At 43.5% G+C, this 16,170-nt stretch overlaps 1 protein-coding gene across 3 annotated transcripts in view; it reads right to left on the reverse strand.

The window, feature by feature from the left end:
* MTOR (mechanistic target of rapamycin kinase) overlaps positions 1 to 16,170 on the reverse strand; it is a 62,791-nt gene that overhangs the window by 2,771 nt on the left and 43,850 nt on the right. For all 3 annotated transcript variants that reach the window (XM_030463873.1, XM_030463874.1, XM_030463875.1), the window contains exons 35-54: positions 15,988 to 16,113; positions 15,271 to 15,402; positions 13,936 to 14,051; positions 12,562 to 12,679; positions 11,626 to 11,832; positions 10,993 to 11,093; positions 10,605 to 10,701; positions 10,306 to 10,404; positions 9,666 to 9,788; positions 8,870 to 9,052; positions 8,122 to 8,256; positions 7,668 to 7,842; positions 7,358 to 7,493; positions 6,057 to 6,204; positions 4,980 to 5,102; positions 3,615 to 3,697; positions 2,250 to 2,322; positions 1,701 to 1,775; positions 1,398 to 1,533; positions 496 to 561 (exon numbers count right to left, since the gene is read on the reverse strand). In XM_030463873.1, coding sequence (XP_030319733.1) covers positions 496 to 561; positions 1,398 to 1,533; positions 1,701 to 1,775; positions 2,250 to 2,322; positions 3,615 to 3,697; positions 4,980 to 5,102; positions 6,057 to 6,204; positions 7,358 to 7,493; positions 7,668 to 7,842; positions 8,122 to 8,256; positions 8,870 to 9,052; positions 9,666 to 9,788; positions 10,306 to 10,404; positions 10,605 to 10,701; positions 10,993 to 11,093; positions 11,626 to 11,832; positions 12,562 to 12,679; positions 13,936 to 14,051; positions 15,271 to 15,402; positions 15,988 to 16,113 — 2,452 coding nt within the window. The remainder of the gene's footprint in view (positions 1 to 495; positions 562 to 1,397; positions 1,534 to 1,700; positions 1,776 to 2,249; positions 2,323 to 3,614; positions 3,698 to 4,979; positions 5,103 to 6,056; positions 6,205 to 7,357; positions 7,494 to 7,667; positions 7,843 to 8,121; positions 8,257 to 8,869; positions 9,053 to 9,665; positions 9,789 to 10,305; positions 10,405 to 10,604; positions 10,702 to 10,992; positions 11,094 to 11,625; positions 11,833 to 12,561; positions 12,680 to 13,935; positions 14,052 to 15,270; positions 15,403 to 15,987; positions 16,114 to 16,170) is intronic.

Below are 16,170 nucleotides of genomic sequence, written 5' to 3' on the forward strand. Positions count from 1 at the left end.
AAAGCCTGATACAACTTGTAGGAAGGTTTTATATAAAAGTGTAACTGAGGGATATTTTGAAATTATGTTCAATTAACCTAAAATTAAAATTAAATAAGTATCTTTATTTGTAGAGTTCTCCCTTTGTTCCTATTCTGCATTCCACGAGCAAACAGCTGCTAAGATCCAACAAGAAGCTCTCAACATTCAATCAGATGATCGTGTGCCAGGCTTCTCACATTAATATTTGGTAGCCAAGTAAATAACCATCAAACACTAATTATACCTTGCATCACCTCAGTTCAGGGGTGTTCTAGAAGGGCATTAATCTAACTGTAAAGGATCACCTGCTTTCTGAGCCCAAGTCCTGAACTGCCAGTCCTACAGCTGGTGATAGGAAGCTGTTCATCTGTCTGAATTTTGAGACAAGGACTGAAAATACTCACCCAGTCTTCTGCTCTCCTAGAAAATGAGTTGCTTCAAACATTTCTGACACACAGGATCTTTTCTACTCACCCACTGACTGGCTGGCTGAGTAGGAGTCTGTTCGTGTTCGGGAGCGTTTATTGCCCTTTGTATTTGCTGCAAAAAAAAGCAAGGAGTTGAAAAGTAGGAACTGAAGTTTCAGTGTTTCACAGCAGATTTGTCTACAAAGGAGACAGATTTGACTGCCTTTCCCCTCCTCCAGATTTGTGGCATAGAATCCTAGAATGGGCTGGGTTGGAAGGGAGCTCAGAGCTCATCAAGTCCAACCCTTGCTCCACTCCCCCCGTGGTTCCCAGCCCATGGCACTCAGTGCCACATCCAGGCTCTTTGGAAATCTCTCCAGACACGGAGAATCCACTACTTCCCTGGGCAGCCCATTCCAATGCCTGATCACCCTCTCCAGAAAGAAATTCTTTCTCATCTCCAACCTAAAGGATGTGGAACCAGACACAGCCATGGTCCTGACTGTGAGAGAAGGGGACGAGCCAGATCAAACCTGTTGGAGTTTGTTCTCTGTGATGAAAAGTTTTCCTGCAGGTTTGTGGAGTTAAGGAGAAACCATTAACTCAGCTCTCTTCTCATTTGTCTTTTCTGTGGTCTGTCTTTCTAATGTCCAAACTAAACCTCCCCTGGCACAACTTAAGACACCTTAAAGTCACCTTAAAATAGCTTTCAATCTCCTGATGACAATCAATACAAACCCAATCCAAAGAATTTTGTAGCTTAGTTCTGTGCCTGTTTAAGGGCAAAAGTTTTTTAACCCACTCTGCTAACTTCACATAACAATCCCTAAACCTCTGTGCACACAGAACCAGTACGTGCAAACCAACCCTTTGATCAGATTGTCTCCAAACAGACTCTGGATTTCAAGCTCCTGGGTTGGTTGTATGAAATCAGGCTGATTACTCTCTTGCTTTCTCAGAACCACTTACTGTCCATCAGCCTCCAGTTCAAGAGTGGATCATACACAAAGGCCTCAAGCACAGCCATGACACTGTCCTTATGCTCACGCAGGACTTCCATCACTGTGTGACAGGTGATTCTGTAGTTCCCATCAAGGCCAGTCACCTGCAGGAAAGAAAGAAGCCAATCAACCCCACTGCTTCACTCAACTCCAACCCTAACACTCAGAGGGCAAAAAAGTGTTTTGTGCCACACCAGAAAATACAAGAACTGAGAGCTGAGTGCCATTTTCCCTAGGAACAACTCCCTTCACACTAAACCCCACTTCTTACCTCCATGGCATTGGTCAGCATCCTTGTTAACCTAAATGGAATCTTCTCAGGGAATTTTTCTCTTGTCATTGCAACCTAAACACATGATGATGGACAGATGGACAATCAGTGAATTATTAGCTAGATTAGTACTTAAGAGTTAATAAGTATTGGGGGGGTTTTGTAGACCTTGAAGACTGCAACCCAGATAGGGAATAAATTCTCCCCTTCAGGTTCCCCAGTTTCCACAAATGTTTGGCAGAAGCCAGATAATTCACTTGGTAACTGGGAAAACTCCACCATGTGCCCAATAACACACACTGGGTAGCAGCAGCTCAAATTGCTTCAAGGATTTTCCACACAGTGACATCAGGGCTTTTCTGCTGGTGCAGTGGTGCCTCAAGACATGCCTCTGAGATAAAGTACCTCTTACTGCCCAAAAGAGAGCCAAAGGGCCTGCCCAAGATCACACTCCTAAGGTCAGTGTGTCCTGACTTACAGATTCATTCCTGTTTCACCAGAAAATTTGGAGTATTACAGAAAATACCAGGTCCAAATATAAAGATTTACCTCAAAACAGTCTCCAAAGTCAATATGCAGGATCTTTCCACTCAGTCTGTCTAACATCAGGTTGGAGGGGTGTCTTTGATGAAGGGGTAGGAGAGAAAACAGGGTGAGAAACCATTATAAAAACCCAAACTCAATCACAGCAGCTCCAGTCTGAAATGAGATTTATCTTCATGAACAAGAACAGCCACTGACAGCTTGCTTGTCTGAGATGAGCAGATCAGCTTCCTGACAGTGCATTTATCACATTCTTTCTGTAATTACCTCCCAGGAGCTGGAGATCTTCTCACTTTGGAAGATAAACAATCTACTGTACCAGGACCTTGAGTACATTTTGTGAATATAAACAGTTCTTTTTCAGTCAGAATGACTTTTTCTACTTCTCTTATGCTTTTTTGTTTTCTCAGCATAGAAAACCATAATGAAATATGCTACAGGTGTAGTAATGCAAACTGAATTACTACCAGAAGAGAAGCAATCCAGAGTAGGAAAAATAGAGTGCTGCTAATTCCTGCTGACTTGTTCCAACTTTCTTGTAATCCAGTTCTCCAAGGTTTATTATAATTTCAGCATAAAGCTCTTCCAGTTCAGGATTTGTTATGAGAACATGTGGGGGATTACCTGTTTCTGCCTTACAGACCTTAAACCTAAAACATTTTGGAAGTTATGGTGACAGAAAACCATACACCAACACCAAATCAAACTTTTGTTCATTTTATCTTGCTGGGTTTGGTTTGGGGATTTTTTTTGTGGTTTGTTATTTATCTGTTATTTGGTTTGGTTTTGGTTTTTTAATTATGTACCCAACCCATTTGGATTGTACATACTTCCCTTCAGAACAGGGCTGCACTGCAGATCAGAAAAACAAAGGAATTGTTAGGCAATTCCTAGGCTAAACCAACATTTTGCAGTCTTTAGGGAGTATTTCTGTATTTTTGGGACTTCACATGTCTTTGACAACTGTTCTGAACATGCATAGCAGTCGAGATGCTTCAGAGAGCACCCACCAAGCAAAAAAGTATGCAAAATAAGTAGAGGTACTGAACCTATTTGGAAGGAGACTCACAAGACCTCCCATGCTGTGACTGAAGGAAAAGACAAGATTAGAACTTTTGGTCCTTAACATAATCCTGTGTGTGTTTGTCTCTAAATGGAAGAAACTCTTATTTGTAGTCAAGATAGACCCAGCCCTACATGTAACACCTCCAGTGCTGAAAACAGCAGCACAACTAGGTCCTGACAGCTGGTATTAATAACCAACAATTACCTCAATTAAAGATGTTACCATAAGAACAGAGCCAAGGAATTAGTGTTAGGCCTACACCATCTGGGCTTTTATTTTTAAAAAACCTTTAGGGTTTCACTTACCTGTCCCCAAGGCCCAAAATATACCCAACCATTGACATCACAGCTAGTGAACGGGTGTAGTTGGTTCTTCTGTCAAACCACACCTGCAAGTGGAGACACAACAGAACAAAACAGGCAGGTTCACTGCATGTTTAAGATTATATTTTCATTTCAACATGAACTGCTTGCATTTGGCACAAGGATAAACTGTGATATGCTCTGGTTTAAAGACACACCAGAAGCCTGAGGTTGTTCATAGAATCATAGAATTGTCAGGGTTGGAAGGGAGCTCAGAGCTCATCAAGTCCAACCCTTGCTCCACTCCCCCCGTGGTTCCCAGCCCATGGCACTCAGTGCCACATCCAGGCTCTTTGGAAATCTCTCCAGACACGGAGAATCCACTACTTCCCTGGGCAGCCCATTCCAATGCCTGATCACCCTCTCCAGAAAGAAATTCTTTCTCATCTCCAACCTAAACCTCCCCTGGCACAACTTGAGACCCTGCCCTCTTGTCTTGCTGAGAGTTGCCTGGGAAAAGAGCCCAACCCCCCCCTGGCTCCAACCTCCTTTCAGGGAGTTGCAGAGAGTGATGAGGTCTCCCCTGAGCCTCCTCTTCTCCAGCCTCAACACCCCCAGCTCCCTCAGCCCTTCCTCACAGCAATTCTGCTGGATCCCTTCACAGCCTCCTTGCTCTTCTCTGGACCTGCTCCAGCACCTCAAGCTCCTTCCTGAGGGGCTGAGGGGCCCAGAACTGGACACAGGACTCAAGCTGTGGCCTCCCCAGAGCTGAGCACAGGGGCAGAATCCCTTCCCTGGACCTGCTGGTCCCTGGACCTGCTGGCCACGCTGTTCCAGGATGCCATTGGGATTCTTGGCCACCTGGGCACACTGCTGGCTCATGGTCACCTTCCTGGCAATCCAGACTCCCAGGTCCCTTTCTGCCACTCTGTGCCCAGCCTGGAGCTCCCCATGGGGTTGTTGTGGCCAAAGTGCAGGACCCGGCACTTGGAATGTTGAACCTCATCCCCTTGGGATCATCCCAACTCTCCAGTCTCTCCAGGTCCCTCTGCAGAGCCCTCCTGCCTTCCAGCTGATCCACACTCCCCCCCAGCTTAGTGTTCAAACATCCTGAGGCCTTGAATTAGATGCCTGAGCCATCAAGAGGAACACTCTGAGGCTCTTGCTCTCCTTTCCCTGTGCACAGAATAAGGAGCTTCAGTCCTGTGATCCCCTTGTGAGAGGGTACACATGTGAGGATACATGTTCTGCAGTCACTCCTTTGGAGTTTATGATGAATAAACACCATTTATCACTCACTCCTTCTGCAGAGAAGGCAATTCCACATCATGCTGCTTGCCAAACACAAGCCATGACTTGTGAACTCACCTCTGAGCTTGGGCTTTTCAGCCACAGCAGCTTGGCAAGGTCATCCCCAGCTGTGTTATTGACAGCATGCTCAAATACTTCTACTTTCTGCATCAGAGTCAGGTGGTCATAATCTGGAGCCATCTGAAATTGAGAAGTGAACACTCAGTAACCTAAGGAATCCACCTCCAGTAATCCCTGGGTGCACTATGAGAAACCCAGTAGCCATAAATCATTTCATCTCAAGTTTATATTGAAATTATTTGCAGATTAATCCCAAACACTGTGAGATGACCACCCAACAATGAAGAATTCATTTTAGATGGGATGGCAAATGATTTAGCCATCCAAAAAGTATTCCATAACCATATTTAATTAAAATGCTGCAAAGGTAATTATGTTTCAAAAAATCATAATCCAAATAAGTTTTCTGGGCTGGCACACACATTTTTCTCTTTGGCAGGAGATTCCACCTGCTTTAGTAATGTTCAGTTTCTCCAATTTTGGCCCTGTTGCTCAGACACAATGTTTGTTAATGCCAGCAGCAGGGCTTTTGCATAAGGCACATGATAATCACCTACAATCCCAAACACATTTTAGTCCCCAGATGGTAACAAGTTCTGGTGGCTGCTGAAACAGGAAAGGAGAAACAAAAAAACACATGGCAAACTTTACCTCCTGGTAGCATTTTACATCTCTTACATGATATCATTGCACTTATTACTGGTACTACCAACAATCAGAATCATAGAATCATAGAATCATAGAATCCTAGGGGTTGGAAGGGACCTCGAAAGATCATCTAGTCCAACCCCCCCTGCCAGAGCAGGGCCACCTAGAGCACTTCGCATAGGAACGTGTCCAGGCGGGTTTTGAATGTCTCCAGTGAAGGAGACTCCACGACCCCCCTGGGCAGCCTGTTCCAGGGCTCTGTCACCCTTACAGGAAAAACATTTTTTCAAATATTCAACTTGAACCTCCTGTGCTCCAATTTACACCCATTACCCCTTGTCCTATCACGCTGTGCATGATTATTCTTCATTAAGGCACTGGAGTCCTACAAGGATGTGCCAAAACCTCTGTTAGCTTTGAATTTACCCTCAGCATGATGCGATGCTCAATGTTGAGCAGGATCTTTTTCTTCTCTCTGTAGTCTCTGATCAGTGCATGCAGAGTGTCACAGTGGGGCACCCAGCCTATCAACCCTGAATTTGTAGACAGGGGGATAACAGCATATCTCTGGATGCTACAGGAAAAACATGGAGAAACAGAGCTCAGATCACTGCATGTTCTCAGTCACTGCATTTCAAGATACTTAGGACAACTGCTACTACAAAGCTGATTCTGTAAGTTATTTTTCTTCTTTTCAAACAGACCTGAAACGTTCATTTGGACAGATGCCACCAGATAATCTACAGATGTTCTCAAAGCTTACATGGTTTTTATTGAAAGACTTCTCTCAGGAGGTATGTGTCATGTCACCCATGATGATCTATTATTTGCACAAGATTTAATATGTTCATGCTTGGAAGGCACCATTCACCAAGATGTTTAGTGACTATAGTAAAAAACTCCTTTTTAGGCTCTTAAGGCAGCACCTCAAGGTCCCTTGAAACAGGAGTTGCCTCAAAGACCATAACTATTTAAGAGATGTGACTTCAATTAAATAAAAAAGATGGTCCCATCAGGATGCATTTCCTCTGAGTTTGAATTCTAGGAAATTTTTCTTTGTTTTAATTGTAATTTTTTGCTGCTCTAAATTAACTTAGTTCCAGGATTTACTCCTTCACAAACCAGCTGGTTGTGCCACAGGTTACTTGTGAAGCTGCAGAGTGTGCTTCAGGCATGAGGAGCTGGAGCACAAGGGTTTGGATTTCAGCTTGCCAAGGGCAAGCCATGTGCCTCTCAAGTCCTGTGGCTCTGCAGGGCCAGTTCAAATTCTGGCAGCTCAGTGAAGCTGAGGCTGTGAGCAGCTGCCTTTAACAGATTTGAGCCTCTTGGGGGCTGATGTGAGACTAAGGAAGAGTCTTCCATTCACCTTCTGCTTGATTAACACTGCTCTGCTGAAGTTGTGATCATCTGCCTGCTGTATTCACTTGGCTGCTCAAGATGTTTCATGGAAAAACCCTGATGGGAACTCATTGGGATCTCTGCTTTGAGTGGGGTGTTTTTTTCCAAACATCTAGAAAGCAATTTGATGGGGAAGGATGAACACTACTTTCCCCTTGCTGGTGGGACAGAATATCTTTATCCCCAGTGCTTTTTGTCTCCCTTTTGCTGACTGCAGGGCTGCTTTCAACTTTATGAAAAGCTTAGTAGCTGTCTGTAGTAGCCTAGAGGATTATATTTACTTGCTCAACTATTCATAAGCAGATTCAGTGATTACCCACAGCACATACCTGAGGTTTTTACGAAGAGAAGTTGGGTCATTTGCTAGCAGAGTGTTGACCAAGCCAAAAAGCTGCATCACTCTCTCATCTTGGCGAAGGTCCTCGTGACCTTTCAGGAGGAATACAAACTCATGCCCATTGCTTCCTGCAAAAGGATTAATACAAAAGAAGTTGACCCTTGCTGGAAAGTGTAGCAGCCAGACTGACAAGACTGCTAGGAAATACCTCATTTGGAGGGATTTTACCTGGTAAATATGCAGTATAAAAGCCACAGCTGTTTGGAGACTAGACTAGCTGAGGGAAAACTGCTGTCTCTTACCCATTAATGTTAATTTCCTGGGCCTTTGCTTGGAGGTGATGACCTGGAGTGAGGGTGCAATGGACTGGATACGTATGATGGGCTGGTTGGGATCATATGTCCCTGGCACTGCCAGTTCCAGGTCCCGACACATTAGGAGTTTTGGTGACACATATTGTAGTTCCAAAGAAGTGAGCTACCAAAGCCAAAAGAAAAACAGCCCTCAGAATTTGAGTTAAATCTCACTGAAACATCTGAATTTTCAGATGCTGCTGTTGAGGCAACCTACAACAGTTGAGTCAGGCAGCTGTATGTCAGAGGCTTGCAGGAAATGCTGTATAAATGGCAATTTTGCAGCAAATCCTATGCAGGCATTTCCAAAATACTGAGTTTGGATGTTTTGAATAACCAGAAAACATGGAACAGAGACTGCTGCTGCACAGCAAGGGCAACAGAACTGTAACTCTGCCCCTACCTGAGGCAGCTGCTTGGAGATGCGTCGGAACACGTGGTAATAGAGATCCCAAGCCTGAGTTAGGTCTTTGACATTTCCTGATTTCATGTACTTCCTGCACCATTCCTGAGCTTCCATTAGATCTCTGCCATAGGCCTAAGAAGGGAGTGAAAAACAGCAGAAAAAAAAAGAGGTTTCTTCAAGACTACAGTAGAAGAGGTAGAGACCACTTAACACCTATAAAGAGCATCACTCTCTGTTTTCAAACTGCATTAAGAATGCTCAAGATAATGTTATATTGCATATTGGAATTGCAGATCCAGAAATTCCTGGATTCTAGACATGTATTCAGCTTTTTAGACAATGTTGCTTACACACAGACTTTGTGATAGCAGGCAAGAGAATGAACAAATTCACCCTTTGGCTCAGATTAATTCCTTTTGCTGGCTTCAGAAAAGTCACCTCTAGAACCTGTGCAGGTGGTTACCATGGAACAAGGCAGACTGGAGTTAGAAGAACTGACTGCAGAGCAGTTGTCTGCTTTCCACACCCTCTCAGACTGTACAGACAAGATCTGTACTGCTATGGCCCCTGTGGTGTGGCAGCAACACAGATCTGAAGATAAACAATGAAATCTACAACTAATGCAATGAGTCCCAAGAGATTTACTCTTTGTTCTAGGTTACAAAGGTCCCTGTAACCCAGCTGGGGCAGCTGACTGCCCTGTGAGCTGCTGTGGGCATGCAGAAGGTTGAGGATTTGCTGATACCTGATTGAAGGATGTCTCCTTTAAAGTCTGAGGTCCACGTTCCATCATTGCATGGAGAGGTTCCAGCACCTCAAACATTCCCTTCACGTTCCTTTCCCCAAAGTAGAGACGTGAGGCTTCTTCCAGGCCCTCATGCCACATCTCGTGCCACAGGATGGCTACACGGATTAGCTCCTCACTCACCTGGGTTAGGACAGGGAAAAAGAAAGATGACATGCCTAAAGATCAACTGCTCACTGCTGGCACTTAAAGAATTCAAACTTCCTTCTCTGAGGATCAGGGAATAGTTGTTGCTGGCAGCTAGAGGGAGCTGTCAGAACTCCCACAGTCCCACTGCACTGCAAGAAGCTGATGAGGCTTTTCTTACCTTATTTATTGCCTTTAACACTTTCTGTATGTTTGTGTAGCTTGGTCAGACTATTAGGTTTTGTTTAGTCATAAAAAATCTTTACAAAATGAATAAAATTACTTTCCATGCTATTTTCTGTAAGTTTTGTTTCCAACTTCCATTAGGCAAAATTTTCTCCTTATAGAGTAATAATTCTTCATTTATTTCTTCTCTAAACTTGTTCATAAGGAGACAAAAGGACTTAGTGTTTAAATCTTATGGTCCTTATAAATTAAAGGATTTTCTTGACATTATACTAATACTGTAGCTTCTCCCAAAGGAAAGAAAACCCAAATTAACTGTACTTAAACAAAACGAGCAGTGAGTACTCATTCTGTGTTATTATACCTGTGGTACATCCATCCCTGAGACACAACAAACACCCCTCCTGGTGCACTGAGCACTCACCATCATTGCCTGCTGCACCAGAGTGTTGCTGTGCTCACACATGTTCTTCAGGATCTTATTTGCAGCATTGTGGCGAGCAGTGGTTGTGGATTTAGAGGCCACAGTCAAAGGATAGATCAAAGCCTACAAAGAACATGAACCAGTAAGGTTTTAGAACCACACAGAAGAGCTCCACAAATTGAAGATTATCAAAGCATTAGCAAGAGCCTTAGGGCTAGACAAGAGAAAGCAAGCTTGCTTCTGGAAACAGGTGACAGGAATTTGCTATTTAAAATCTTCCAGTGTGCAAAGCTGACAATATTAACTCACTGAGGAGCAGAATGACTCTGAGAGCCTGCATCACACTGGAAGAACAGAAAAGTGTCATTAGCTTTCTGTTATTTTCTACTCTGCAGGAAGGAATTCAGTTAAAATGTCTGTGGGGTGGCCTCTTAGCAGTCACTTAGTGAGATTTAACAAGGTGATTTGTACTACTTAGTGTTCTATTAGAGAGAACTCCCTCTGCTGCAAGGCTCAGCTTTCCATCTTTCAGTCAACACTGTGAGGTGAAAGAAGCAGCAGCAGCAATTATCCCCACCCTCACTATCCTCACTTGCTCTCTATCAGCCTGTAGAAATTCCTCCTCTAAGCCAAAGCTTACCTGGGGATGGTACCTCCCAATATCTGTGAGGAGCTGATGAATCAGACGTCCTACCAGTGGTCTAGGGGTGTCAATTCTTGCAATGAGCTGAGGGATAACCTAGTAGTAAGAATAAGTAGGATAAACATCCCATGCATGCTTGTCACATCTCTGTTCAAGCTGCTGGTTAAATCAAGTTACAAATTGCACTGCACCATTGGTCTATAGGTGGTTAGCAAAGGATCAACATGGGATTCTTGTAACAAATCCCCAAGTTCCCTCCAGAACTGAGATTTCTCTGAGCCTTTTGTGCTCCTTACCTGCAGCCAGGTGTCTATTTGGATTGCCTTGACTCCTTCCACCAAAGCCTCATTCACATCAGGCCAGTGGCCGTAGTCAAACCACAGAGTAAGGACTCTTAGAAGGAGAAATACATTTGTTAGGAATTAAAAAAAAACCCAACCAAACAAAAAATCCCCCCAAACAAATGCAAACCTTTCCAATCAAATACCTTCAGACCCATTTCAAGTGCCTCTTCTTCCCATAACCTAGAGATAAAGCCTAACCCACCTAACATAAATCAGCTTGGACTGAAGCATACTTAGTTCAACCATAAAAAAAAGCAAAAGCAGGTTCTGCTTCATCTTAAACCATGTGCCCTTAGCAGCTGGATTTCAGTTTTCTGGATTTTTGTGCTTTATTACCTACCTCAGAGTGTCCTGTAGGTTGTTTCCTCTAGACAGAGATATGGATCGGAAGAAACCCTGGACAGCAGGGACTGTGTACATCAGGAGGGTCTTGGATAAATCCTTTTGGAATGAAAATTGCTGCATTAGTTCTAGACAAGCACATCAGCCTATGAGAATCCTAAGCTTAGCAAGGGAGAAATAGGTGGGAACACAGATCTAAGCCACGTTATTGTTGACTTCTGCTCACACTCCTCACAGGACACGTTGCTCCTGGAGCTGATGTTTTCCTTGGCTACACACAGGTCTCTCATCCTGGCAGGAAGCTTACTGTGAAGTATTTTCATACTTCAGTTTGTTGGCAAAACTACAGACAGCAAAGCAGCCTAAAAACTACAACCCTTCTGTATCTGATAAGTGAAAGAGATGAATCTAGGCTTTTGCTTTAGTTCACAGCTAATTTACAATCCTTGCACTCATGTAATCCTCTTCCTTTAAGCTGAACTTCCTCATTTCTGTAAATTATGTGCATATATATGTAGAATACAGACAGCTTCCACAGGCCAGGTGCACACAGCAACTTCTTCCCTGTCACATTTTCCTGTGTCTAAGCAATAGGTACCAATCTGCTGATGCAGCCAGGGAAGAAGGGTACCTCAGTGACTTTCTTCTGCACTGGAGATGGGATGGGGCTGTTCTCTGTGCTCTCTGCATCACTCTCACTGTTGCTGCCCTCAGTGTTAGCACTGGTGATGCTGGCTCCACTGGCATGACGTAGTTTCTTCTTCTCATCCCTGGCCTGGTTCTGATGTTTGTAGTGAAGCACTGCTTCAAAGTTCATCACTGCCCAGGCGTGCCAGGCCTGCCAAGAAGGAAGAACAGAAGTCACAAAAACAGAAGAACCCTCTCTGCAATCTCTATTTTCTAATTATTAGAGATAATAATCCAACTTTTCTGAGTTCACTGACAAGAGTAGTGAGTAACACCCCGCAGACAACACAATGCTTTGCTTCCTTTAATCATTTGTACTTTTAACTGCCTTATTATCTTAAATAACATCATAATGAATTCTTGGCCAGGAGCTCCCTGTTGGATATTAAGGCAAAGGAGCTCTGTAGCAAAAATTAAACCACCCCATTCCATCTACATAAACCTTTATTTTTCAAAGCTGAAAATGAAGGTTAATATGCAAGGACTAGGGGAGATATAACAGGAAGAAATGCAGGAGACAGTTGCTTCAGAGAAGACCTGGCACCAAATATTAATAGAAATTTCAAAACCCTGAAATCAAAGGCTCTTTGGAGAACTAGCAGCAAGGCTACTTTCCTAGTTCAAGTTTACCAAGTGAGAATAAGGTATTTTTCTTCCATTTACATTTTCCTCTCTCTGCCACTGTTAACTGACAGAAGGGAAAGTCCCAAAAGCACGAACAGAAACTGAACCTTGGCCCAGACAAAATTCTAAACAAGAATCTTGTGGATGCCAGCAACAAGGCAGCCAGTTATAGAAGATCTCCCTATGAATATTCCTTTCCTGTAGCAGGGGGTGTGATCAGAACCAGTGACCCCTCTGCAGTGGTGCCTTTGCTGACCTTGTACCAGTTGCGGTCGTGCTCGGTTGCAGCGCTGTAGTACTGCAGGACTTTGGGGATGGTACTCTCATTGATGCCTTGTAGGTTCAGCTGCCACTCACCCAGCTTCAGGAAACACCTGGTGAAGGAAGCCAAAAGGATTATTGACTCAGAAGCCAGAAGGAGAGTGAAGCCTGCAGGATGAAGAGGTAGACTTGTTCTGAGGTATGGAAGCTGTTCCATGAGGTCAATCCCCTCAGTCAGCCTCTCCTGCAGGACACACCAGGTTCTCAACAGCTACACTTGGCTTTCAAGTGTGTTTAATTTCATTAAATTAGTGGCTAGCTCATTAGTGGTTTAATTTCTAGGGGGTCAGACTTTATTCCTCATTTATAAAAGTTATCAAATAAATGCAAGAATTAGCTAACAGCATCATCAAACACTCCCTGGGTACTGACAGCCTGCACACTGACTACCTCTGCTTTCTTACCACATGAAACTGCTTTCTGGCAAGAACACAGGCACTGGAAACTCAGCAACTGCTCTTCCCCCAAGCCAGAACCCCATTAAGTCATCCTCTTTCAGAGGAAAGGAAAAACATTTTTACTGCAGCAGGGTGGGGTTGTGAAGGTTTGTGCAGAGTTTAATACTTTACTCCCTCAGCAGGCTTTAAATACCACAGTTACCTTGCTGCCTTTTCTATATTTTCAGTTTTCCAGAAAGTATTGTGCAAGAAAAATACTGTGTACAACTGATTACTGATCTGCCATCCATGATAGTCACTCTGAAAAAGACCAGACAATGCCATCATCATATTATCAAGTTCCCATTCTCATCCATACAAGCAAATCAAGTGGGAAAGGGAGAGGAAAAAGGCAGGAAAAAACCCCAACAGACTTGGCACCTTCAGAGCCACAGAGGAAAATGGTATTTTAATGTCTGTTTTAAATGCAACATTTCTTTGTTTTTGTTTAAGTGACCATCACATGCTGGGCACCCTTTGCTGTTGTATTAACACAGTACCAAGCACAGATGTACCAGACATGTGGAAAATGCTTCTTTCCTACTGACTGGATCTCCTAAAAACCACAGAAATACCCTGAGAGGGCTGCTTTCTGCCTGTGAGACACAGTGCTGGAAAAACACAACCAGCCACCAGTGACAAACAGAAGTGTGTTTATGCTGATGTGTCCCAATAACACTGATTGGAATTACATGACAGGTAAGACTGTCACATCAAGTGGGTCTCAACCAGCTAAATGAGGAATCCCCTGCTCTTTCATTAAAAAGCATGAGCTTTGTCTGAAATGTGTCATCTGCAGGGACCCTGCAACCTCAGAAAAGAGATCAGTGTCACCAGAAGGCTTGGAGGGTGTCCAGGGACCATGTGCTGACCGTGCCATGAGCTTGTGGAGCTCCTGCTTGTGCTGCTGGTCCTCAGTTGCAATTGCATGCTGTGCCTGCTGCTGCATGGTCTGCACGAAGTGCTGCATGTGCTGGAATGCATCAATCTGTAATTGCAAAGTCATTTCAGGTCAGAAACTTTAGAATATGATACCACGAATCCAATTTACTTACTAAAGGAGTGAGCTACTTTAGAGTGAGACAAGAATGAGCTGAAAATGCTTCATCTATCACAATTTATTTGAGATATATTCTCTTCCCACATCTCCTTAATCTTTGTCTTCTTCCATTCTGCTTTCTACAACTGCAGCAGTTTCCTGCATTGTATCTGTCTATTCCTTTATCACAGACCAAACACAGGGAAGTTCAGTTTTACTCAAAGAGGCAAGTAGAAAACTCCCATGTACTCCTGGGGTAATTTACTAAAGAAAGTAAGAGACCATTACACTGTTTTACAAAGCCAGCAGAACACAGCCTCATCAGCAGTTCCTTCTGGTTTTGAAATTCAAATAAAAACTAGTTAGGTCATGGCAATCTTCCCTCAGCAATGGCTCTGCTCCCATGCTGGCAGTCCCAAAGACAGGAAAAATAAAAAAAGATGTGGCAGAATATGAGAATAAATTGAGGCTTTAATGTATATTAAAAAAAAAGGTAAGCTATCCAACCTGGAGCTTATTGGATTTGATTATGTAAATTCTCCCTGTGTTTCAATGTCAAAAACATTCACCCTAGGCTCTTTGGAGTCAAACTGTTCTCATGACAAAACTTTATGTACTTTTCAGCTGCCTTCCAGTTAGAATTTTTCAATAAAGTCCTTAATAAAAGTCAGTTCTGCTCAGCAGCTAAGTACAAGCTGTTCAGGATCCTTTTCTAAAAATGGTAATAAAAAAACAACTTGATTTCTCTCTTTCAGTATGCAGCCCTGACTACAGGTACAGTGTGGAGACCTGGCAATCAGGGGAAAGGAAGGTCAAGTGCCAAGCCTACACAGTAAAATCCTGGTGAGGACAGAAGAGCTACTACTGACCAGTGATCTTGGCTGCATCCCTTGGGTTTCTGAAGCTGGTTTGACAAAAATAATCTAAATAAAATTAGGAAATAAAATTAGGACCAGGCCTTCTCTGTCACCACAGAGTTTTAAAGGAAAATATCAAAAGCTTATCTTCTGAATAGCAGTAAGGAAAGGGACTGGTTGCTCTTTTTTAGGTGATCAGAAAGAAAACCTTCAGCCTTGACTGTGTTCTGGGGGGATTATGAGGAGCTCATGTGCATGGCAGCCCACAGAACCCGAGCACTGAAATGCAGAGGGCACCGCGCTCTCTGTACCTTCCGGGCGCTCTTCCACATGTGCTTCATGTATGCATAAGTCACTTGGGGATGGACTGTGGGCAGTGGGTGATCCAGCTGTCGAGATGGATCTACTCCCAGAAGCAGGACAAGTGTCTTGTGGGCCAAAGCCTGGAGAAAGTTGCAGAGAGAAAAGGAGGTTAAACAAGCTCGTTCTTACCTCTGCTTCATACTGACTGCCGAATGGCTTGCACCAAAAGTACCTCTGACTCTCTGGGTAAAACACAGACAAAGCAGCCTCATTAGCACTCTCTGCACTCATAAGAACATCACAGAATAAACCATAAGTCTTCATTGGGATGAGAGCACTACATTTTCATTTCAGAAGCCAGTGGAGTGTGAAGTCTCTCTTTCAAACATTTTCGGCAATCAATCTTGTGGTGAACATTGAGATGGGATTCTAATGCTCAATAACAACATCACCTTCTAGATTTGACACACAGGGCTTTAGCAGAGAGACCCATTATTAATAATTAACAGTGCTGCATAAAAACTTTCAGTTACAGGTGTCCTGGTTTGGTCCCACAAAACATCCTTGGCTACAGGTATGAACTCTACACCGGTTACAGTTTTAGTAAGTCAGCAGTTTCTGACCTTGGAGTCAGAACTGACTTGGAAATGCTCAAGGTTAAAGCAGCACAACACAGGCAATTGTCTAGAAATCTGCTGTAGGAGGTAAAGCTTAACAATGCTCACCAGTCTCCCACTCTTGCCACACAAGCTGGCATACTTGAGCCAGGTTCTCATGTCTTCATGAGGATTCACAACAAGTGACCGGACCATCAGGATTCTTTGCCAATCTTCCACAATTCTTTGGCAGCCCTGAGAGAAAAGAGAACTTGGTTAGTGTTTCATCTCCAATCTACTCCACAGAGACTT

Source organism: Calypte anna, chromosome 21, assembly GCF_003957555.1.
Source record: "Calypte anna isolate BGI_N300 chromosome 21, bCalAnn1_v1.p, whole genome shotgun sequence".
NCBI lineage: Eukaryota > Metazoa > Chordata > Aves > Apodiformes > Trochilidae > Calypte > Calypte anna.